The sequence below is a fragment of the Onychomys torridus genome, chromosome 5, assembly GCF_903995425.1.
Source record: "Onychomys torridus chromosome 5, mOncTor1.1, whole genome shotgun sequence".
NCBI lineage: Eukaryota > Metazoa > Chordata > Mammalia > Rodentia > Cricetidae > Onychomys > Onychomys torridus.
This window is the reverse complement of record NC_050447.1, coordinates 114,477,748-114,503,622: the sequence shown is the minus strand read 5'-3', so window position 1 is coordinate 114,503,622 and position 25,875 is coordinate 114,477,748. Positions and strand designations below refer to the sequence as shown.

General features: G+C 44.2%; 1 protein-coding gene across 3 annotated transcripts in view; it reads left to right on the top strand.

Annotated features, from left to right (window-relative positions):
- The window catches only part of Nedd9 (neural precursor cell expressed, developmentally down-regulated 9), a 174,847-nt gene that overhangs the window by 122,353 nt on the left and 26,619 nt on the right, over positions 1 to 25,875 (top strand). The window contains exons 1-2 of one of the 3 annotated variants that reach the window (XM_036188839.1): positions 3,596 to 3,739; positions 23,326 to 23,769. In XM_036188839.1, coding sequence (XP_036044732.1) covers positions 3,728 to 3,739; positions 23,326 to 23,769 — 456 coding nt within the window. In that variant the 5' untranslated portion in view covers positions 3,596 to 3,727. Of the gene's footprint in view, positions 1 to 3,595; positions 3,740 to 18,610; positions 18,710 to 23,325; positions 23,770 to 25,875 lie in introns of those variants that run through there. The other 2 variants (XM_036188838.1, XM_036188841.1) reach the window with 2 other exon arrangements.

Genomic DNA, 25,875 nt, shown 5'->3' with positions numbered 1-25,875 from the left:
GGGTTGTGTCTTTATTCACTGAGAGAACTTGTGTTTCCCCAAAGGGTTCAAAGGAAACACAACCAATAAAGCCAAAGACCTGTGTTACTTCAGCTGCACTGAGATCACAGCTTGATATTTTAAGGGCAAAAATGGGGAAATAGTTTCTGCTCTGAACAATCCAGTGTCCTCCTGTCACACTCAGAAAATTCCTAGCTCCTTTCCACCCAGCTCTCCTCTTCTGTGTTCTCCCTCTGTCCTGTGCACTCTACCCTAGCCACTGAGTACGGCCCCTGACACATGGAGCTCACTGATTGCAGCCCCTGCCTGACACACAGAGCTCACTGATTGCGGCCCCTGACACACGGAGCTCACTGATTGCGGCCCCTGACACACGGAGCTCACTGATTGCGGCCCCTGACACACGGAGCTCACTGATTGTGGCCCCTGACACATGGAGCTCACTGATTGCGGCCCCTGACACACGGAGCTCACTGATTGTGGCCCCTGACACATGGAGCTCACTGATTGCGGCCCCTGACACACGGAGCTCACTGATTGTGGCCCCTGACACACGGAGCTCACTGATTGTGGCCCCTGACACACGGAGCTCACTGATTGTGGCCCCTGACACATGGAGCTCACTGATTGCAGCCCCTGCCTGACACACAGAGCTCACTGATTGTGGCCCCTGACACATGGAGCTCACTGATTGCGGCCCCTGACACACGGAGCTCACTGATTGTGGCCTCTGACACATGGAGCTCACTGATTGTGGCCCCTGACACATGGAGCTCACTGATTGCGGCCCCTGACACACGGAGCTCACTGATTGCGGCCCCTGACACACGGATCTCAGGCCTTCTGCTGTCCTGTCCATGTGTCACTGCTGTCTGGAATGTTCTCTCCTCATCTCTGGGAGTGGTTGCATCCCACATGCTATTCAGATTTTGTTTAAATATCACCTCCTTCAGGAGCTTCTTTGAAGACACCCACTCACCCTCCACACAGACGCTGGTCTGTTTTACTCTAGAAATTTCCACTCTTTAATATTCTTTTCATAGCACTTGCTGCTGCAATTCATATTATACAATCCCTCAATTATTTTCCTGCATGAGGGACAGGAACTTTGTCTACACTACTGTGGTCTTCTTCCTCCTAGATAGGTACTTGGACCATGATGGACACTCAAGTGAGGCTTGTTAAATAGAAAACCGCTGCCTATGGAAAATAAGACACGAAGGGATGGGAGGCTGGAGAGATGGCTCAGTCGTTAAGAGCACTGGCTACTCCTCCAGAGGACCTGGGTTCAATTCCCAACAACTACATGGCAGCTCACAAACATCTTTAATGCCAGTCCTAGGGGATCTAATGCCTGGTCTGGCTCCCATGGGCACAGGCATGCCCATGATGCTCAGATATACATACAGGCAAAATACTCATATACATAAAATAAAATATAAAAATAAGACCCAAGTGGAGGGATTTCTCCACCTGTGTGTGAGTGCCTACAACACTCATTATCAAGAGCAACTTAACATTAGTGGTAGCTGTCTTTAATATAACTACATATTTAATTCACAACAGTAATGATATATAATAACATAAATAAGAGCAAAATAATATATAATAAAACCTACATTGATATTAAAATAACAATACTAGGAACCAGCAACCATACTTAGTATCATTAATTCCTGTAGGCATTATTTCACTTAATCCTCACTGTAACCTCAGCAGGTGTATTTAATTATGTTCTCTGTTTTACACTTAAGGAGACTAAAATTGCCAAGTTAAGAAATTTGTAGAGATTCCTAAACAAGAGGGTCAGCTGATAGGAATCAAGCCCTCTAGCTGGAGCAGGCAGTTTCACAGACACCTAGCCCAGGCTTCAGCAAACTGTTTTGCAATGTTCTGATGGGGTGCCTTAGCCTCGCTCACATTCATTAACAGACAGTTCGGCCTGACTGCCGAAGAAGTGCCTTTTCCATCTCCTGGAGCCCAGGGCACATCTTCCCGACAGAAAGTCCTTTGACCCATTGTCCTCCCATGAGTTTGTAGCCGCAAGACATGCTTCCTGCAAACATATCTCACTACTGTGTCTGCAGGGCTGCCAGGATGGTCCTTCTACCACACTGTGCTTCATGCCGAATCTGTGTCCAAAAGACCTTACAAATCACACAGCTTCAATTCTGCTCAGAGGACAAGGAGCAGAAGCCATGACCTGGAAGAGGCCTGAACAGCGGTATCAACTTCACCAAGGCTGCTGGGGCATTGATGAGGGACTCAGAGCCACAGCCAATTGTCAACTAACTGTAAATGTAAACCCTACACCCAGAAACCACTTGTGTGGGGCATCTGCTCTCCTGTGCTTTTTGCTTCAATCATTTTTATGTGGGTTTTTTTTTCCCCAAAAGTTTTAATCCATTGGGAATTTAGAGAGGAAGGCAGGAGGCAAAACTGAGTCTGGTCCAGCTTAGTCAGGAAAAAAAGTAAGAGCTGGTTTTTCCACCCGAGTCGAGCAGTCTGGCTGGAATGCATCCCAACTAGGGGATAGTTATTGAATGCTCCAAGTCCTGAGGCCCAAGGAAAAGGAACTTCTGTCTTCTCTTGAGAGATTCTTTTTCTCTATAGAAATCTCAAAATGGAACCGCTATGCAAATAATGTTCCGTGCTTTACCGGAGAGAATCTGTTCTTTTTTTAAACCAGGCTTATCAAACAGTGGGAACTCTTCTTCCTGGGTAATAAGTGTGAGTGGGTTAATGGGTCATTGTGGGGAGAGAGGTCAGAAGGAAAAAAACCCTCAGTGTTCAAAGACTGATCTGGCGATGCTATCGAAGAGCAAAGTGCTGGGCGGACAGGGATGATGTATAGGGTGTGTTCTATAGGACCTGCATGGGTTCCCATTTAACCTTTATCCTCATCAAAGACTGCCAAGGTCTCTCAATGTGTCTCTCTCTGAGGTCCTAGTGAGATGGTCTGTGAAAACCTGGTGCTTGTGATATCCTTTTCACTGAGGGAGAAATGGATTCCAGCTCCTACCAGCTGACTTTGCAAAGTACTTTGAACACTGAAAAGAAAAACGAAGAAGAAGAAAAAGAAAAAGCAAACAACTACAGAAAAGGGAAAGAAAATGGGACACAGAGAGTTATCAGCAGGGGTGGTTAGTAAAAAAAAGGGGGGGGAGGGGACTGGAGACAGAAAACCTTTTGTTTCCCCGACTCGTTTCATGTAGAGATTGTGAGGTGAATAGCTTTGAAATGAAATGGGTTTATGAACTAGTTGCTAGGTCACAGGAAGCATGATCATCAGAACTGCTTTGTGAATTCTTTAAAATTTAGGTTGATCTCAAAAGGAATGTATCTCCTTTGTCTGCTTCCTATTTCTTTCCTCTTTACATTTTTATTTCTTTTCGCGGGGTGGTTTGGGCCGCCTCCCCACTTTCTTTTGATAATGTGAAAAGAAATGATCATATTACACGCTCTTTGTCAGTGTCTCTCAAGTTAGGAGTGGGCGGGGCGGAGGCAGTGCCTTCCCCCCCTCACCAGCCAATGGCGGCGAAGTATGCAAATGTGGGCCGCGATCTTGGGGTCTCAGTCTCCAGCGTGAGCTCAGACTCCGCAGTGCGCCGGGAGGCAGGCGAAGGTTCTCATTTCCATCCAGCCCTGTGCTCAATGGAGCGGCGGGCAGGGCAGTGCTGCACTGTGTGACCAGGATAGGACCAGGGCTCACCCGACCACCGCCGAGATGAAGTATAAGGTAAGAGCGTGCCTTTTACACAAGTCTCCCGAGAAGCTGCGCCTGCGGGTTTCCCTCGGTGACCACTGTGCAGGGATCCCTTGTGTGTCTGGTCTCGTTTCCAGGGTGCCCTGGGGTTTACCCACAGGCAGGCTTGCGCTTTCAGATCTACTACTTCTGGCTCTGAAAGTTGCCCCGAGTGAAGGAAGGCAGTGCAGAAAAGTTAACATAGGGGCGGCAGCAGCCACTGGAGATCAGAGGGGTTTAACTCCTATCACAGCAGGCAAGTCGCAGGTCTCTGCCTGTCCAGAGCCGGCATGGGGAACCTTAATAAGAGGAATCAGAACTACCGGTCTCTAACAGACTCTAAAAACACTTCTTCAGAGTTTGCCTTAAAGACTTGAGCTGGGAAGCTGTCTACTCTAGGCACTTTGGGTAGAAACAAATTAAGAATCCAGATACTGTCATAGGGCTGACATGGAGAATTCCCGCATCCTTAGATAGGTTGGGTGTACAAGTAAATGGGTATTAGTCATTTCTAGGTGACACTTTATTGGGGTTTGAATGAGTCTGAAAGTATGACGGCTCCAGCTGGCTTATTTTCCCTGACGCCTACAGAATGTTGTGCTCATGTTTTGGCGGGCATCATTTTCCGGTGCATTTTGCACCACGGTTTCTGGGGTTACTCCTGGAAAATGATTATGACTTGCTCAGCACGTCCCATCGAAGGAGGCAGTTTCCAAGTGACTTGGCCCAGTAGCAGATCGCAATGACTTAGCCATGCTTATTATTATACTTTTTTTTTATGGTGAATAGATATGAGTCCTCTACTTTCAAAGGACAGTGGTATTACAAAAATTCATTTTGTTAAAGTGGCTTAACAGATCCTGTTAACCGACTTAGTAGGGGCTTTGCTTCCCTCTGAGGTGCATAGCTTCTGACCCTTCCTTTTGGATAGAAGGCTGTAAACACTTGCTGTAGCTAACAACAACAGGCTAACATCAATCTTTTGTTCAGTGTCTGTAAATCTTGTTCAAAAGCTGTGAACTAAAAAGCGGAGTCTTTATTGTAAAGCATGGGTGACAGGTCTTGGAAATGCTCCAGCAGTCTGAAGACCCAGGTATCCATTATTACCCCACAATCAGCTTCCCGTTTTTGTGCATCCGTGGGGAGAAGAAAGGATGGCTCCCCTTTTCATGGGAGATGCAGCTTTCTACCTGGAAGGAACAGACTTTCTGGGAGTGTTTCTCCCCATTGCTAAGTCTCCTTGTTCACAGAACTGATGGGGCTGGGTGGTATTTAGCCTGGAATGGTTTTTTTCTCCCTTTTCCCCTGTGGTTGAATCAAGACTGTATTGTAGAGAAAAGGGAAAGGATTTTCTCTATTACTGGAACATTAAATGGCTGACGTGAGCTTTGAGTGCCACAGTTTAGAAAGTGATGAAGTTTAAAGTCACTTTGATTCAGTGACCTCATCATGTTTAGCTTTGCTCTTTATGGAAAGAAATATCATGGGGACTGGTGATGTACACTGCAGGTGAGAAGCTGCAGTTGGGGAAAGCCTTCCACTTGGATGGGTCTACCCAGAGTTAAACACATTGCCAAGCGAAAAAAAATACGTGGTGGTGGTTGTTATCACCATCACTATCATCATCATCATCATCATCATCATCATCATCATCATCATCATGGGAAACTTCACCAACAAAAATGCTGAGCTCCCCAAGTAAACAAATGACCATAGGCACCCTATGTTGACCATAGCAGAAGTGAGCCACTTTCCTTCGGCCATGAAGTCCATCAGTTAATGAAAGGTAACTTTCTTTCAGGAGAGAATTAGTCACTTTAGGTGGGAGATGCCAAGCAGGGGCATGGTGAGTGGAGAGTTACAGGACTGTCATATTGAACTCTCCCCATAGCTCTAAGGCACACTTGTTTCCAGATGTAACTAACAATTGTGGCCCCAGAGGCTAAGTGACTTTCCCAATACCACCAGCTGATGAGTATGGGATTAGAAAGGACCTCAATTTAATACTCATGATTCAACCACTACCAAGAGGAAAAAAAAAAAAACTAAAACAGAAGTCATCTGTAACTCCCTAAAACATCCCTCTGACCAGTATGTTCTGGTCCCAGAAAGTTCAGAACTATTTCATCCCAAGTGTTCCCTTGGAATAGTCTTCTTTTCATTTTTTCCAATGGTAACTCTACTAAGTGAAATACAAAGTTGGCATTTATTTGTTTAATTTGAGCTACTTAAGTAGTAAAACCAGATAATTATTAGATTGTAAAACCCAGGAGTCTGGAATTATCTCTTAAACACTATGTTGCGCCATAAACTATAAATTTAGCATGGGCTTAAAAATGGATCATTGTGAGATTTATGTCAAGTTCAAAAGGTTTCTTTTTTCTTTCCAAAGGTTTCTTTTTCCTTCCCCCCTCCCCCATTGTTAACTGGAAGATCTTGTTTAGCTACTTCAGAGTTCATGGGGCAATCAACTTCCACTCATTTTGTCCTTAAAACACACGGCTCCAGGCCTTAGCAATTATTTACAATTATGAGGGCTATGGAATGCAAGCTATTGCTCTAGGGGACTCTTTCTGCTTAGTACACATCTAGTATGTTTTTATTTTACTGATATTTTTATTTGTTCATGAGAAGCCTGTCATAGGTGTTTAACGTTCCATTTCTCTTAGAAGAGTCTGCCTGGGTGATAGTTAACTGTGAGGGCTTTTTGTTAAGAGCCTACATAAAGAAGCCAGGCATGGTGGAGCACGTCTTGAATCCCCAGACTTCAGGAGGCAGAGTCAGGTAGATCCCTATGAGTTCCAGGCTAGCCAGGGCTACACAGTGAGACATTGTCAACAACAGAAGGCTCTCTATAAAATCCCTGTAAGGTATGCGGTATGTTCCTCATGCATCTGTGGCCTTGGCTTGCTTGTCCAACTTAGGATCTGAGGTAGCTTGTAGGAGGTGCCCTTTGTCCTGAAGCTGAGGGACTAGTTCCAGTTCCTTGTTTTAACAGAAGCCCTGAGGGCCCTGCCCACGGAATATGGGCCGAGAATGAGGCCCTGGCCCTCTATGCCAAGGCCTGGCAGATACTCAGCAAGTATAGCCTGTGAGTGAGTTCTTGTGGCTGATGAGCTTTTATAGTTTTGCCAAATTTCAGAACTCTTGCATGTCTACTGGAGCCAAAATCCCATCTATTTTCTAGTCATTATAGAGAAAAAGGTCACTCTTCAATGTTTTCACTTTAAAAACACAAAGTATGGTAAAGTATGGCAATACAGTTTAAAAAAAAAAAAAACAACTACAAGCTGGAATTCAGATTGTTGTAGTCCAGTTGAATGGGGGCAAAGTAGGTCAAGAAAAAGAGAAACATATAACAAAAAGCTTCTGGGGAGGAACTTTTCCAAAGCTGTTTTAAGGGAGACGTTATAGCATGCCTTTGATTTAGCTAATATGACTATTTATAACATACACAAATATCAATTCTCTCTTTGCTTTGATGTTTCAGCTGTAAAATCTTTCTTGATAAATTGTTGTATTCAATTCAAATTTAGGACCCCTTCCATACCCACCTGCTTTTAAAATGCTATACATTGCCTGTGGATTTAAAAGCACCAGAGGGTGTTTGGAAAAACATAGCTTCATTATTTATGGTCTTATATTTATTTAGTAAACCCATTTCAGAGCTAAAGGACTTACCTATACAGAGATGAGGCTTTGTCAAAATGCAGGTGTCCTAATAATAGCAAGTTTAGGACGTTGTACAACACACTCTGAATCCCTCCAGCATCCTTTTTTTTATTGGACCACAGGTCATTCTTGTGCTCAGAACGTTGCAAGTGCCTTTCTGTGTTCTCTGCCCCCAGTCTCTGACAAAATAAAACAAAGCTAGACCAAATCCTGCTTCGACACCTTTCAAAGCCTTGGCAGAGTCTGTCTCCCCTTTGTGCCTTTGTGACAGCATCACATCTGACCTTTCAAATAGGCACTCCTTGTATGTCCCTAATACCAGACACTGGTAGGGCTCGCTCCCACCCAGCTACCCACATGGATATGATGCACTAATGCACACTCTCTGTCCCTCCCCTTCGTTGCCCCTTTGAACTCCCTGTGGGGGTTCCTACTCCTTTCATGAGCATGTGACACCAAGTCTATGTGACTTGAGTAGCCAATCACTTCCCACTAGTAAAGTCTCCTCATCTATCCACTCCATAAAGCAATCAAAGCCTAAACCTTTGTCTCCTCTAATCTCTGAAACAGACCTTACATTTTCACCTCTGCCCTGTGCTGTTAGCACTGCCTTACTTATTAACCCCTGTCAATCAAACCACTATCTAAATGATACCTGCAGTGGACTCCAGTTTTAAGGAAGCCACATTGAATACAAGAGACCTATTCTGTACTGATATGTAGGGGCAGACTGACAGACAAACCCTTGTTGAAAGTGTAATATAGGCTCTGTCAGTCTTGAACAGGCGAGGACTTGGCTTTATATACTCTTGTAATAGGAACAAGATGGTGTGTGGAGAAAGACGTTTCCATTTCTTGTGACTGAAGGCCCTATGATCTTGGGCAAATTAAACTCCCAGAGCCTCAGGTTTAGCTGTAAATTCGAGACAGTATTAACTGCATTATACTACTGTTCTAAAATCTAATCCAATGTATAAATTCTTATCCTAAATCCCGGCACAGAGTAAGTAACAGTGAATGCTAGCCAGCCCCAGCTCTCCTTGTAGAGTATGTACTCGGTAGATATTGAAAGGTTGGGGTGGGTTTCGTGGCAAGATTATGTCTAAACCCCAATTATTTGGTTAAGATGGTTGAGTATTACTGATTATTCCCCAGCAAGAGTGTACATGGTCTGAATGCAGATCCCAGGTACAGGGACCCAGCAGCATGCCTATAGCACACAGCCCCCACATGCCAATGTCTCCTAGGCTTGGTTTCTTCGTTGTTATTGACAAACCTTGGGATTCCTGAAATTACAGGACCTGCCTCCTAGAGAGTACTCAGCAAATATTGTACTCAATGCCGAGTTACAGAAAACACCTATGCCAACAGCCTTTCCAAGGGCTCCAATGTCCTATGACATAGAAAGAGTTACATGTGTTTCAAATTCCACTTTTGCTTCTTTCTTACAGTATGTTTTTCAGCAACTACTTTAGACCTTTGTCTTATTACATAGCTGCAAGAATATAGTATATGAAAGTCATTGGTTCTTAGAACATAGTAGGCATTTGATAACTAATGGGTATTTATGTCACTTTTGTTATATGATCTTATAAAGATAGATAGATAGATAGATAGATAGATAGATAGATAGATAGATAGACACACAAATCCATAAATAGTGATGGAAGATGACAGTGACTTTGTCATGGCTAAGGTGCAATCAGAGCCCTTGGCCATGGAGAGAGATATATACCTAAACAGATGCAGATACATAGAGATACTCACATTATATAGCAAAAGGTTTAAGAAGAAGCCTTCTCGCCAGGCAGTGGTGATGCACACCTTTAATCCCAGCACAGCTAGGCAGATCTCTGTGAGTTTGAGGCCAGCCTGGTCTACCAAGTGAGTTCTAGGAAAGGCACAAAGCTACACAGAGAAACTCTGTCTCGAAAAACAAACAAACAAACAAACAAACAAACAAAACAAGAAGAAGCCTTCTCTATAGTTGTTTCCTCTTGGGACAGAAGATGGCTTTGCAGATAAAAACACTCACTGTACAAGCATGAGGACCCGAGTTCAAGTCCCCAGCACTATGTTAAAAGCTCTGTTGCTGCTCACACCTATAACCCCAGTGCTATGGGGGGCATGGCTACAGAAGGATTGCTTCAGCTTGCTGCTAAGTAGCCTAGCTTTTAAAATGGTGAGATCCAAGTTCAATGAGAGACCCTTTCTCAGGGAATGAGACAAAGGATGACATAACAGGACAGCCAATGTCTTCTTTCATCCATAGTACATGCATTTTCACCACACATGCACATACATTTATGACATATATACCACATCAGGGGTAGGACAGACTATTTACCCTTAACAAAAGGCTGTGAGGAAAAGAGAAAGCCATTTATTTAAATAGATGCAATCCATGGAAAGTGAGTTGGGGGTTATGTGGGAAGTTCATGATCAACTCTTTCTTATCCTGCTGCAGACCCAGTGACGTCAATGTAAAATAAGAGGTATCTATTTTTAGATCATTTTAGGGTTAGAAAGTAATGGACAAATTGATTTGGAATGCTAGCCCCCAGGCTGTGGCACTATCCTCAGAAACGTATAGACTTAATTACCAGGCTTCTCTGCCAAGACAAATGCAAGAGGGCCCTTGGGAACAAATACAATATTTCCAACGTAAAATGCCAGAGCTGCTGGTTTCCTAGGCAATAACTGATTGCAAAGAACATGGGCATGGAAAGAAGACAAAACTCCCCAAAGCCCTGTTTAGACTTCGTCAACAACACCCCCTCTGTCTTATTTACTTTGAACATTCCAGTCATCTCCCTGCGGTAGTTCTTACTAGCTAATGAGGACTCTGCATGCCAGAGGAGCCTCCATCTGCTGCCAGGACCCTTCCTGAAGGCTCTTCATTGTAAGACAAGTGGTCTTGTTAGAGACCTTTTCCACCCCTAACTTGGAAGGCTAAATCTTTTATAGGGTGCTTTTAATAGATAATGTGATCTGGGTTACTTGAGGGAGGCATATCATCTAGGGACAATGGAATTAGTACTCCAGAGAATATAGTTACTGATGGTGTGTGACAGCAGCTTGTTGTGACTGAGGTAAAGTTCTGGAACAGCGACTATGGAGATATTAAAATCATCAGTGGAAGGGCTGGGGAGATGGCTCAGTGTGCTTCCTGTGCATGTGTGAAGATCGAAGTTTGATCCCTAGCTCCCGTGTAAAAAGCCGATGACCCCTGTGTTGGAGAGGCAGACACAAGGGGATCCCTGCTGCTTTGTTGGCCAGGCAAGCTAGATGAATAGGTGAGCTCTACGGTTCAGTGAGAGACCCTGTCTCAAAACCCAATGTGGGTAGTGATTGAGGAAGACGCCTGCTGTTGCCCTCTGTGCATGCATGCACTGGCACACACATGTGCGTATACACATGAACAACTACACACACACACACACACACACACACACACACACACACACACACAGTTCCTGTATGAAATTCTGACGTTTATTCTTACCAGAATTAAGGATGGAACAACCAATGGATGTGTGAAAGTACAAGCCCTGCCAACCACAAAAATGTTTGTTGGCTCCTTTTGAAATCAAATCAATTTTAATTCTTTATTTATTCTTATGGGGACGCAGATGAGGGACAAGTTTCATCTGTGAGGCTCAGTGGAAAGTTGTAGTAATCAAAACACATGGAAGGCTCAGCTTGGAAGCATGTCTCCTCCCCTTCTGTTGAGGTGCTGTGTGTTTCAACGGTGTGACATGTCCTGCATACTTGTCCTTGCTTTTTGCTAGGCAGAAGTCCTCTGGTGACTCCGGTATTTTAACGGTAAACTCATCGGTAGTAGTTGGTGGTTTATGGTGCTTAATTGAACTTAGTGCCCCATAGGCAAAGCAGCTGAAACTCATTCAGACTTCTTTGTCCCTCATGGCTCTGCTCCTTCCTGATAAAGATGGATCTGGGCTTCTCTACCCTCCAAGGACCACCACCTCCTAGAATTAGCAGTAATATGCAAAGCCTTCACCCTGGAGAGGGCAGACACACAGGTTTGTGCACACTCAGCTTTCTTGGAGAGTGTTGTCTTTAATTTTGGTCATCTGCTGATTCTGTTTCTGTTCCTGGCCACTTGAAAGACAGCTTAAAGCTTGACTGGAAAATGACCCAGGGACTAACACAGACAGCAGAATCCTGGGGCTCCAGCTTCCTGGGCTAAAGCTTCAGTGTTGGGCAATGATCCCAGTCGCACTCTTCACCAAGCTCCGTGTGATATGAAGATGGGACCCGGGGGCAGGAACCACAGAAAGACCAAGAGCCTTTTCTTCCTGGCCCCTTGCACTGTGACGTAGATTCCTAGACAATATCCCAGACGTACAGAGGTCCCATTTCTTTATTAAAGGTCATCATGTCATCAGAGGACATTCATTTTCCCCATCACAGATTCTGACCAATACCCATTTTTCTCTTGAATTCTTAATTCAACCAAGGTAGAGATTCCTTAGCAAGAAATATATTTTCAAGGCTATCCTTTGTTTTGATGACATACTTTGGGGTGTGTGTGTGTGTGTGTGTGTGTGTGTGTGTGTGTGTTGTGTAATTTCCATGGATGTATCCACATTTCACAAACCACAGAATGGGACGTATGGTCTAACAATGGGAAGGATATTTGAAACTGAGGACTGCTATAGAAAGTTCAAGAACACATGGCCACTCTACAGATGGTCAACACGAGTGGCCCCAGAGATCAATCAACTGTCCAAGGCACTATCCCAGTCCCCTTATGGCCACATTTTGCAGGAACATATTATAAGAACATTTTTTAAGAGGATTTGGCTGGGTTCTTCACAGAGTCATAAGTAACATTTAGTCATAAATAATAAGGTACTCTTTTATATCTTCATTCAGGAATAGGCATCTTGGAAATGAAAGCAAGCTCATTTTGAAATGTGGGCTTGCTTGGCACACCTGAGTGGGGGATTGTATTTCAATTGTTCTTGCTTTAAACCTGGTCAGGTAGCTCCTTGCCTCGTAGCCTGCAGCATCTGTAACCACCCTCCCACCCTCCTTATTAAGATCTTAATTACAGATGCAACTTAGTTCATGGCTGAAGGGAAGGAATTTCCTTCTCTGAGCTGTGCCTGCCTTTGGTGTGGCAGGTATAATCATGATGAGATCATTTCTGGTCTGTGTTCCTTTCCTGGAGGAGTTTTTCTTCTGGGGCAAGGACGAATATGGTTAAGACACGATTCCCTGAGCTCAGCACAGAACACTGGCAACTGCTCCCACCTCCTAGAGCCTCTTCCTCCTGGAGGAATCAGAGTGTTTGGTGTATGTAATTTCATGAGCTCTCATAATACTTCTAAGAAGAACTTGTTTATTATCCTGACTTTGCAGATGTGGAGACAGAGGCAGTTGTCAATTGTTTTAAGTACGAGGATGGAGACTAGACTTTCTCTTGATGAAATTTAGCAGCCATTTCTCTAGCCAGTGGAGGGCTGGTCTGTGCTCCCAGCAGCACCCCAGGACTAGATTCCAGTAACACAGACATGTATACACACACTGTAACAATGAAAAAAACCTTCAGTTATGAATGTCCACTAGAAAAGATCTCTTCTACCCTAAGCTACCATCCTATCTTTCCTACTTCCTTCTGCTTAAAAATAATGGCCTCACTGGTTTTATGGGATGGAAGCACAGAATTGCACTCCTGGAAGTGTTGGCCACAATTTAATGATGACGAGGGTTTGTAACAGATCTTAACCCTAAACTAACTTCCTCCTATAGGATTAGCCCCCATTTGTTCATGAGAATATTAAAAAAATACTTAGAAGCATAAGATCTCACTCAGGCCAAGTGCGAACCTCCTAGCGATCTCTAAGATAACCACTTCTCCCAAGTCTTTTGGAATCCCTCTCTGAGTATGCCAAGAATCTTGGAGTATATGTCTAGACTTTAGCATTACAGAAACCTGTTCTCAGAAGCATAGCGAACTAAAGTGCCATAGCTTCCGAAACAGCTTTGTGACCACTGCTCAGCGGCAATACTGATGGTGTATGAGTGTACCACCTCTTAGACAAGGGTGTGGACCCAAGCTTGAAAACTCTTAGAAGAGCTTGCAGGATAAGTAGATAATAGCAAAGCAGCAACCCCAGATCAAGTGACTCTGGGGAAGGGTTTCATATTCATGTGGGTATGTGCATGTGTGTAGGGGGGGAGAGGGCAGCATCAGGTTTCTAGTTCCTTTATGTATCAACAACCTTGATTTTTTGAGTCAGGGTCTTTCATAACCTAGAGCTCACCAGTTAGGCTAGACTGACTGGCCAGCAAGCTCCAGGGACCTGTCTTCACTTCTTCAGTACCAGATTACAAGTAGGTACCACCATGTCTGGCATTTCTTCACATGGGTTCTTGTGATTGAATTCAGGTCCCCATGCTTGCAAGGCAAGCAATATACAAACTGAGTTATCTCTCTACCCCCTTTCAAGTAACTTCTGCAAGAGTCCCAGCAAAGGGCAAAATCCCAGTTTCATGAAATGGGTTCTGACAAGGATGGTGGTATATTTGAATTAATGTATTTAAGTATAACCTTGCACTCAGACTTTGGTATAGGAAGATAAAGACATATGAATATAAAAATAAGAGGATTCTTTCAAGCACTTTATAGATGTTACAGCTGTGCATTTTGACTTTTGAGAAATGATATCATTTTTAGAAATACATCATAATCAAATGGATTGGATGTTCCTACTCCTGTTTAACGTAATTCTTATTTCTCTTCTCCTAGAACCTGAATGTTAGGGGATTTGTCTAGACAGGCAGTCAGATATGATCCAGTGCCAACATTGTAATGCTGGCTGGAATCCAAAGGGTTGTTTTATTGTTAATAAAACCTATCTTTTGGGTGAGTGGGTGTCAAGACTTCATCATTATATGGCGCCTGTAAGATTTATCTAGGGACAGAACCCTAAAAAGAGTTCACGCTTGCCCCAGGTTTTTGATCCTTTGCCAATACACTATATTGAAAACCATCAAAACCAGGCAACCTGGGACAAATGCTTAAAAATCCCATGGCTTAACAGCAACAGCACTAAATTCCTAGGTGGAGCTGAGTCTCCGGAGGGACATTCTGGGGGGGGGGGGGGACTTTAGACGGGGAAGATAACCAGCTGTGACCTCTGGCTCTGCTGTTAATCTAATCTATGACCTTCTGGGCTGTAAAACAAAGACACCCACTGTAGTCAGTTCTGGTCAAGCTGTGGATGACCAGGTTGAAAATGTAGAGGAACCTACGTGTGCTCATCTTCTTTAAACTTCTTGGTACCACTTCAGTATAGCTCATAGACTCTGGACAAGTAGAAAATTGAACTCTTAAGGATCCCTGACTGGTAGATAGCTATGATAGACACAGAGGGAACAATATTATCATCCTTATGAAAAAAAACTAAGTCCTTCTTCTTGCAGTCAAATTCATCTTTGATCATGATTTAAGACATTCTGAAGTCACTCACATAATAGCTTATCTATCCTCCTGCCCATCTTCCATGTTCCTTATACAGAGCAAAGGTTTCTGCTCTGCTCAACGCTTGCATGGGAACAGGTCTCAGCCTATTTCCTCCATTTATTCCAATTCTTTAAAACTCTAGCTTTCGTGTGTGTGTGTGTGTGTGTGTGTGTGTGTGTGTGTGTGTGTGTGTGTGTAGAGCATGTACGTGGAGGTCAGAGGACAACCTGCAGGAGTTGGCGCTCTGCTTCCACTATGGCTTCTAGGGATGGAACTCAAGTTGCCAGTCTTGCTTGGCAAATGTGTTTACTCCCTAAGCTATCTTGCCATCCATCCATCAATCTCACATCCTAAGAGAATTTATGATAGCCATTCAGATACAGGGAAGAAGTGGAGCCAACACTATAAGAAACACTTCAGTATCATGTAGCACAAATCTAGAAAGACTAAAATTTCTTTCTGGGATCCACTTATTGAACTTTGAAGTGTTAGATGGCCTCACCTCCTTCAAGAACCATCACTTTGGCTTATAAATCATCAAAAGAACATGATGAGTGGTTACAGACCACTCATCAAATAGGAGTAGGCCAGTGTATAGATTTATGTGCCTGGGAGCCTTGTGGGCACTCACACACACACATATATAGTGCTACACACGAGAATATTAATGTTGTCCCTGCCTTGCCAAAGAACACCTGTTGGAACCTAGTATTTAATATCATCTATATTAATGCTTCTTTCAGTAAGAAATGCATAAAACAGAATCTGATTATCACTCTAGATCACAACGGTAGGGGCAAAATGAATGGTATGAATATTCACAGAGGGTCTAAGTTATTTGCAGAAGCTTTAGAGTTTAATAAAAAGCAGTTTCTGGAAAATAAAAATCACTGGTGGAAATGTGGTCCACTGGCTAAGAGTACTCTTCTGTGGGGAATGTCGAACAGGCCTTCCCAGTGGTCAGAAACTTGACCAGCATTCCAACGACTTAGTAGGAGCCTGCTACTGCCTTTTTGTGGGCTGTTTCCAGTCACCTGTGGAGCTGAGAAGAATGCAATGAATAATTAATCTGAAAACATCCATATCACAATATACTGTATCTTCTAGCTCCTGTACCCAAAGGTATCCTGTCTGCTACTTAGTAACAGCTAGAAGTTTCAAATTTAAAAAATATTAGTATTCCAGATCTTCACATACAAGATCAGAAGTGTGAGCCAAGCTTCCAAGAATCAAACTCTCGATACTTGAAAGTAGTAGACACACACACACACACACACACACACACACACACACACACACACACCACATCAAAGGTACCAATGAGAGGCAGGAGGGGAAATGTAACCAAAATGGCAGGACTATTCTCTGACCAGAGCTGATTTTTGTCAGCAGAAACAAAAGCCCAAGAGCCTTTCCCTTCACCAGCATGCCCTGAGGCTGACCTTGGCCATGTTCGTCTCTCAGCAGCTTCCTTTAAGAACTATTTCCTTGATGATGGCCATTTCCTCCAGTAGGTCTGTTTCTCAGGATCTGGTCTCTGAGTGCCTGTGCGTGCATGCATGCATGTGCTGGAGTCCACTAGAGATCTGGGCTAACACTTAGGGGGAGGGGTGGGCCCAGGAAAGTCTTGTCATCAAAGACCTGAGTCTTTGGCAGCCCCTCCTGCATAAATATAGAATGGAGTAAAAATAATAAAAGGAAGCCAAGCCATTGATGATGCTGTCGGTCACAGTGAGTGACACACCAGCCATTGTGTCTCATTTCTCTTCAAAGGACGGCATGAATGGTCATGGAAATTCCACATCACACCCCTCTATATTGGGAGAAGCAAATAATTTCCCTGGCAGTAGAAGTAATAAGCTTTCTTGACATTTCAATAGTGGTGGGGAAAACAGGTCGAGAGAGGGAGGAGAGCAGGGGTTGTCATGTGACTGTGGCTCTCCATACAGCCAGGTCTGTTTTGTTGTTTAGTTTCCCACTCCTCAGTCAAAGCCTGCGAACCCAGAACAGCAGAAGCAAACTAGCTAGTAAAGTATGTGAATGGCACTCTGTCACCTCCCAGACGCAGAAGGGAGGGGAGCCTCTCTAAAGGGACCATTGTATTCTATGGTGCTGGGATGGTCAGTTCCTCTTGGCCTTCCTGTTTGCTCAGTAGTTGCGAACACACCAGTCTGGGAGCGGGGAGCAGGCTCCCCCATCTGCGTCATTGTCCTGTTTAAATAGGGAGGGGCTGGCACTTTCCTGCTGGCTATCTCCCTTATTCTCAGGCTCTAGGCTCCAGGGACCTGGACACACTGTTTATGCTTCTCCTTAGATCTTTCTTCTTTACCTCCACCTGATTTTTTTTTTTTTTCTAACTAAGCATCTTGCTAAATTCTCAAGAAAAACAATTCCACTCTCCATGCAGAGAACCAGGGATGCAGAGGTCAGAACCTGGAATGAGCTCACATTCTAGAAAGGGAAAGGGAGTCAGGCGTCTCTGAACTCAAGTTCACAGCCTGGTGTGGGCCGATGCAGACCCTGCTATAAAGAAACAGTGAATTGGAGAAAAGGGCTCAGCAAGTAAAGGTGCTTGTCCCCAAGCCCAGTGACCTTTGTTTGCTCCCCAAGACCCACAGGGAAGGGAAAGAAGACCATCCTCTGGCTTCCACACCCATGTGTACACATGTGCCGCACACCACAGCCACAAAGAAACTGCGATAGAAAACTAGATGGGAAGAGGTCAGATGGATTATAGGAAGACAGTTACTCGGAAGATGGGTGCTAAGCTGGGAAGAGGTTTGATGAAACAGAACCAGTTGGGAAACGCCACTTCAGGAGAATGAAATAAACAGCCCAAAACAACAACAACAACAACAACAACAACAAACTGTTATTGCTAACATCCACACCTGGGGGTGGGGCAGTAAGGCAGGATATGGAGTCTGGCAACTGGGGCCAGGTAGTGAAGAATGTGTCAACTTCAGGCTCCCAAATCGGGCAGGTTACTCCATACTGTGTTGATCAAGAGGAAAGGGTTTTCTCATTTGTCGGGCTGGAGATCAAGACGGCCCATTAGTCAGAGAAGTGGGTATGGACTAGAGTGCCGAGGTATCTATTCTGTGCTGTCGATCTGGGTAGCACTGCCTCCCTATGTCATCACCTGGGTGACATTTCACTTAGCAAAGAGATAGAGGAGAGGAGAAGTGCAAAGACAGGTCCCCTGGGAGCATGACTGCTTAAGAGATGAAGGGAAATGGTCTATTGATGGAGAAAGAGAATATGTGGTCCAGAGAAGAGGAAGAACCAGGAAGCAAGGTCTTGGAAGAATAGAAGCCAAATTAAGTGGATTTCTAGAGAGCATGAGGTGGGATTGACAAACAAGGTCCTTCAGTTGGGATTTATAAACATTGGTATTCAACCTCCATTAGAGTCACTATTACTGGAGTATAGGGTATAAGCCTGAGCCCTGGCAGCCTTGACAAGCCAGGCTTGGCCACCTGTATTCCCTCCATCAACTAAAGAGCTAAGTAATTGCTAAAGTCTCAAGAAAACCAATTCCACTCTCACTGCAGAGAACCAGGAATGCAGAGGTCAGAACCCACTTCAATTTAATGGAGAATGGGTATGGATTTTATTTCAGACACTGGGCTCACATTCTGGAAATGGAAAAGGAGTCAGGCAGAATAGTGAGAAGTGGAGAGAGGAGATTTATTCAACGTGGCCACACTGAAGAAAAGAACAAGTAAAAGGCTCCCATGAGCCCCCCAGCCCATCTTCTAGGACACTGGTATGGGATTTTCAACAGAGGGCAAGAGGTATGCATAACTAATAGTCTTGGTCCAAGAGTGGCTCTGTCCGTCACAGCTCCATCATTGTCTGCCTACACTCTCTTCTGAAAGATGGTCAGAACTGTGTGAAATCTCTACCTGAGAGTCAAGTTCCCCTTGACTGGCACCAGGCTTCAGCCTTTCGTTTCCTGCTGCAGGAGATTCCTGGGGAAATTCCAATTGCTTAGTTAGGGTCCACTATCTCAACAGTCTGCTAGCCAAAAGGAGGGGTACAAGTGTCACCTTAGAATATCACCCCTCCTTCCAGAAGCCTGGACTGGGAGGCCTGGCTTCATACCCAAGTCCTAAGGTCTTCCAGCCAGGTGGCTTTGCAAATCATTAATTTCCTAAACCTTTTTTTTTTTTTTCTTAGTTGTCAAGCGGAAAAGCTAAACGCTTAACTCCTTGAAGAGCCCTCTGGCTTTCAAGTTCTGCGCTCTGCCCCAACAGCACTCTCTGCCTGGGTAACTGCCAGTCTCTGGAAACTGGGCATCCAGCTGGGTATAGACTTACCCAGCACTCTTATCTCTCCTTGATTTGTTTCTGTGCTGACCTTCTCCCCACCCCAGAGTTAAATATCCAATGGGCTGGGGGTTGAGAAGGAGTAGATCTTAACTAAAGGAACTCTGCCCTCCCCACGTGTGTGTGTGTTCTTAAGATGTTCAGATAAGAGCTTCTGACTTAGGGGCCTCAGGGAATCACACCTTTCCTACAAAGGAGAGCATCCCCTCACTTCTAAAGCAGGAATTAACTCTTTATTGGCCCTCCCATGAGTTAGTGTCCTTTGGAGTGAGGACCCTATGTTCTGGCTTTTATCTTTTTTTCTGGACTATTGCCCTCTCACCATGGCTTTTATCTTTTTTTCTGGACTATTGCCCTCTCACCAAGTAAACACACAGACGTCGCACCTCTTACCCCAAACTTTTGAAATCACTTTTATTTTCTGTATGTAATGGGTATTTTGTCTGCATGTATATCTGTGCACTGCTTGCATGCCTAGGGCCTCTGGAAACCAAAAGAGGACTTTAGATGCTGTGGAATTTGAGTTACAAAGGGGTGTGAGCTGTCATGTAGGAGCTGGGACTTGAACCCAGGTCTGCTGGGAGAGCAGCCAGTGTTCTTAACCACTGAGGCACTCCTCTAACCCTAGGATTGTTTCTTGATTAAAAACTAAGAAGAGGGAAGTGAATCGGAAGCCTGAAGTCAAGTGCTACCCGCAAATGATGTAAAATTCCACCACGGCTTGCTGTGTCTCCAGCAGTACCGCAACCTTTACTTGAATTCACTTAGTTCATTCTCATGGCAAACTTACGAGAGTACCCAACCTCCACCTTGTTCTATGAGGACAATATGGCAGGCAAGGAGAAAGTTCGAGTAATGCATTTGGGACTGCAAACCCCAAAGAATTGGTTTATTCCATAAAAATGGGGAGAAAAGACGGTTACCTTCAGAACTTTCTTGTATAATTGAACAGAGCTCAGCCAGGGCACTGATGGGAAAGTTAAAGTAGCTTCCCAGAGAAGAGGCTCACCCTAGAAAACCCCAGTTCTCTGTCCAGCTCTGACACCCAAGTGTGAGTCTTGAGGAAACAACAAATCTGTGTCCTCATCTTCAAAACAGAGCTACAGGCTCATAAGCTCTCTACAGGAGTATGTAACTATTTAAAGAGCTATTTAGGAGAGTGACCAGCTATATACATCAACTATCTCTAGACTGCAAAGAGATTAAAGAACTCAGTCTTATTTAGGCAAAGCTAATATCTACCAGGGTGTATAAATGGGTATCAGCCTGACACTGGGGGCAGGGAGGTCCTTGTCCACCAACAACTGGGTCAAGTTCTTTCTGAATCCCATTATTCAGTGAGAACACTGGAGAGATGTGGCCAATGGGGCAGGAGAATTCACCAATAGTGCCCACTTTTGCATAGCTGAGGAGGCTCTGGGGTTATCCTAGGAACCTCCCTTAGGCTCGTGTGCAGGCATGAGCATGCTGCTTGCCAGGCAGTGGGAAGGTCACGGGTGGAGGGGGCAAGCAGAATACAAAGCATATGGAGCAGACTCACTCGGGATTTCTATCTGCCTCTAATCAAGTGTGGCCCTGCGCGCCACTCAGCACCTCGTGGTGTTCCAGGACTTGGAAGAGGCCCAACTTGAATACCTCCAGCTGATTGCGTCTGACTGAGCTACAGCCCTTTGCCTGTCTACTGTTTTCTCTTTCTCTTCTTTTCCTTCTTTAAAGCCAATGTGACTGCACAGCTATCAATCTTCGGCTCCCATGGGGCTGCCCCAAATCTATTACTTCTGATGTCATCGAGGGGCTTCCTTCCTAACCATTCCCGGTTATTGAATGGGCCCAGGAGAACAGGACAGATCACAGCCACCAGCTCCCTCCAAATTCTAAAATCATAATCCTGGTGTAATCCTTTCCCTGGATCTAGAACAAAGGATTAGAATCTGATCCTCTGCAAACCTTTGACTCTTCTTTATAGTGACAGAACACCCAAAATATGGGAAAAGAGAAACAGAAGTCTTAGCATCCTGGCACATTCTTTAATGGCTCTAAAATTGAGGCAAGGATATGGCCAGATTTTATTATCTTCTATGTGAGCTTTTCATTGTCAGAAGGAACCCAGTGCTTCCTGGAATAGAGCTGCTCATAAGGAAGACCCTCTTCCGGAACAGAAGCTTTGGATCCCCTCTAGCTGTCCTCACTGCTTCCTGTGGAGCTCAGAGAACTCATCTCTCCTAGTGATAATATGTGCGGCTCCCTCTCTATCCACACTAGAAGAAGATTGGTTAGCCATCTGCACTGATAAGTACCTGTAATCCCAGAACTTAGAAGCCTGAGGCAGGAGGATTTCTTAAGTCCAGCCTGCCTGGGTAGTATAACAAGGTGCCATGTTTAAAGAAAAAGAAGATTCAAAAGTAGATGACCAACACAAAATGAAAACATAGTCTTTTTTTTTTTTTTGTCTTTTTTTTTGGTCTGTGCTTTTTGTTTGGTGGTATAGTTTATGGGTTTTGTCCTTTTGTTTTTGTTTAGTCTGCTTTTGAGAGGAGAAAGAAAGAATATGAAGTTAATTGGGTAGGGAGATGGGAAGGATCTGGGGGGCCTTGAGGGAAGACAAAATCATGACCAAAATATCTCGTATGAAAAAAAATAAAAATAATTAAATATGTAATGAAAATAAAACAAACTTTATATCATTTGAAAATGGAAAGCAGTAGAACTGGGCCTCTTCTACACTCCTGAGCAGAGGCAGACCCCTCCCATACACAGCCCCTTACATACAATCCGAGTCCTGTGGTTTCAGGCAGAGTCCAGGAGAAGATGATTAATCCATGTCTGTCTTAAAGAAATGAAAAGCATGGGCTGAGAGATCAAGTCCACATTTCTGGAGAGGAACACGGGGGCAGGGGTCCAAAGAAAAGTAGCCCCAAAGTCCACAAATATGTTATGGTGTGAAAGTCACAAGCAAGCCCCAGCCAACCAGCAGTCTTTTGCTCCATAAATGATTCCCCACCACAGTGACACTAAGTGCATCCAAACACTTACATGACATATGAGAGGGGTCACGTTTTACTTTTTCCGATGCCTGCAATGTGTTCCCTATGTTCCCTACTTCTCAGCACTCTGGGAAGGGGCAGGCATGTGGGACTGGCTGCCAGTGTGCTGGGAATCTTCGGAGCCTTTGAAAGCCTTCCAGGAATGTCAGCACAGACTGCCTGCCCACTCTCCTCAATGCCTCCTTGAGCTGTCTGCTGAGGCCTGGATGTGCCAGACAGGCCTTCATACAAAGACAGAGAGTGTTCTGGGCCCATGAAAGGAAGGCACAGTCTTTCAGATGGGAATGGCAAGATTTAAGAAGGAGGTGGTTATGTCTCAGAGTAAGGAAGAACCCTCAAAGAGGTATAAGATAGACCAGACCAAAGTCTGAATGCATTCCTGGTCCCTTCCACAGTCAGATCTGGAAAGACAGACTACTCTCACACTGTGTCCCTGTTGATTACCATAGCACATCTCTATGCTTTTGCTTGTGGGTTCTTCCTGCATCCAAAGACCTCCTCCTTAATCATAAAAGATATGGGAAGCCCTGCCAAGGCACAATTATGTGTACTTCTATTTACATTTCAATGCCGAATAAAATTTCTGTTTGTAGTATGTGTCATTTAGGATTTTCTTTGACTTATTTTTTTGCCTGGAATATATGAAGACATTGAGAACAGTCCACTGTGGTGCATCAACAGCTTGGAACATTATTCCCCTTCAGCTCACTTTCAAAAAGTTAGAAAAATACTTTGCCTGGTGACCCCTTCATAACTCTTTGGCAATGCTAGCCCAGCTCCTTGGCAAAGCACCCGCCGTTGGAGGGAAGATCTCTTCTGGGGTCTTGAGCTTTTCTGAGGAGTTCATCTGATGTCACTGGTGGCAGACACAGGGTAGCTGTGTCTGTCTTTTGTCTGAAGCATCTGCTTTCCTTCTTGCAGGCTATTGTTCATATTTCTTCTCCTTTTCCAGGAACTGTGCCTGTCCCTAAACATGCGGGCTCTATTAAAGAGATGGACTGAACATTCTAACACACTTCTCTCATTTTCTCTTCCTAGAATCTTATGGCAAGGGCCTTATATGACAATGTTCCCGAGTGTGCTGAGGAGCTGGCCTTCCGAAAGGGAGACATCTTAACTGTCATAGAGCAGAACACAGGAGGACTAGAGGGATGGTGGCTGTGTTCCCTACATGGTCGCCAAGGCATCGTCCCAGGCAACCGGGTGAAACTTCTGATTGGTCCAGTGCAAGAGACCTCCAGTCATGAGCAGCCTACTCCTGGACCCATGCATCAGACCTTTGGCCAACAGAAACTCTATCAAGTGCCAAATTCACAGGCAGCATCTCGTGATACTGTCTACCAAGTACCACCCTCCTTCCAGAATCAGGGAATTTACCAAGTACCTACTGGCCATGGTACCCCAGAACAAGACGTGTATCAAGTGCCACCATCAGTTCAGAGAAACATTGGGGGCACTAATGGGCCCCATCTAAGCAAAAAGGTAAGTGATTTTGAATTTAGAATTTTGTTCCTTCTTTTATGCCATTCATTGTCTTGAAAATAATAGAGGCAATCCCCAAATACTTAGAAATTGCCCAAAAGCAAACATACTAAATGATTTACCCCAGATATCATTATTGCATCAAATGCAATTCCATTAATGAGTCAACGACCAAAAACAAAAATTTTTTTTTCCAAGATGGAGTCTCACTATGTTCATCCCAGGCTGTCCTTGAACTTTAGATCCTGTTGCCTTGGACACCTGAGTGCTGGGATTACAGGCATGAGATAACACATCTAGCAAAATCTTTCTTGAACTACCATGTGCCAAGTACTATTGACAGGCAGCCAGTGTAAATGGTATTTCATTCTGGATCAGACTTAAGTATACAATTGTATCTCTGCAGTTGTGTGACGGTTCTGCTAAACTGGGATTCTGTGTGGAAATGGTTTGCAGTCTTCTCTATCTCTTCCCTGAGTAATGTGGCCACAGTTGTTACTCAAGCATACCGATGCAGTGTGGATCCTTTTTCCTGGGGCAAGAGCTAAATCATGAATTAGTCTGGCTAGACAAAAAAAATTAATCAAAAGTAGAGGAAGTAAAAAGGCTGACAGTACATCCTGTCTACCAACTCATTCTTCAGAGTTTTGGGTTTAAAGATTGATTTATTCAAAATACACAGATATTAGTGGACTTGGAATGAATCCATCCTTGTTTCCTTGAAATAATTCTTGTAATAATGTCCAAGGTAGAAGGTGAGTGCTTGGATATTTAAGAAAATTTCATTAAAAAATACAAGAAAAATGTGATGTATTCCTCAGATTTGTATCACTAAAACTAAATACTTGAGACAGCTAACTTCATAAAGAGAGAACATTTATTTTTAATCTCAGAGTTTTGGTAGTTCTAGGACCTGCCTTTGACATTAGCTCCACTATGGCAAAAACCCTTCTGGGGGGCACTCTCCCAGTGACCTCAGACCTCCCATCAGCACCCATCTCTCAGAGGTTCGACTGTCTCCCACCTTGGAAACCAAGGCTCTAATAGCAACAGATTCCTGGTGGAGGGAGGGGTGGTACTCAGACCATACCCAAGTTACGTGGCTAGGGAGCACCACCTGTTAGAATCTCAACCCAGAACAAGTGAGATGAATAGAAATGCATTCATTAAATAATGAATATTGAACATGTTTTGTGTTTTTGATACTTGTGATAAAGTGGTGAATTAAAGACTAAACAGAGCCTTCACAATGCTTACATGAGGGAAACAATAAAATACAAGGTCAGATGGGTGTGTGTGCTGGGAAGAAAATAATGACACTGGATTTACAGGCCAACAGCCAAACCCATAATGATGTTTTTGTGCCCATTAAAAGGGAGGGATTTCCTCTTTCATTTGTGAGAATGTTCTAGTAGTTCCTTCAAGGTGTGCTATTAAGAATAGACTGATTTCATACAATAAGAAAGTATCTCCAGATGACAAGAAGAAGGGGGAACTTAGATACCGGAAAGAGCTTGTGACTCTACAAACACGAAGTGTAGTGAATGCACCCGTCTATGAGAGCTAGGCAATGCTTGCTTACGTGATACAAAGTGTAGTGAATGCACCCGTCTATGAGAGCTAGGCAATACTTGCTTACGTGATACAAAGTGTAGTGAATGCACCCGTCTATGAGAGCTAGGCAATACTTGCTTACGTGATACAAAGTGTAGTGAATGCACCCGTCTATGAGAGCTAGGCAATGCTTACGTGATACAAAGTGTAGTGAATGCACCCGTCTATGAGAGCTAGGCAATACTTGCTTACGTGATACAAAGTGTAGTGAATGCACCCGTCTATGAGAGCTAGGCAATGCTTACATGATACTAGCATCTTTTCTCTAGGTGCATCTGTTTGTAAAGACTGAGTATTTTTATTTTATGTATGTAAGTGGTCTGATAGCATATTTCTGCACCACACGCATGCCTGGCACCCAGGGAAACCAGAAGAGGGATTTGGATCCCCTGGAACCAGAGTTAACAACAGTTGTAAGCTGCCATGTAGGTACTTAGAACCAAACTGCCAGTCTTCTGCAAGAATGAATGCTCTTAACCAGTGAGTCATCTC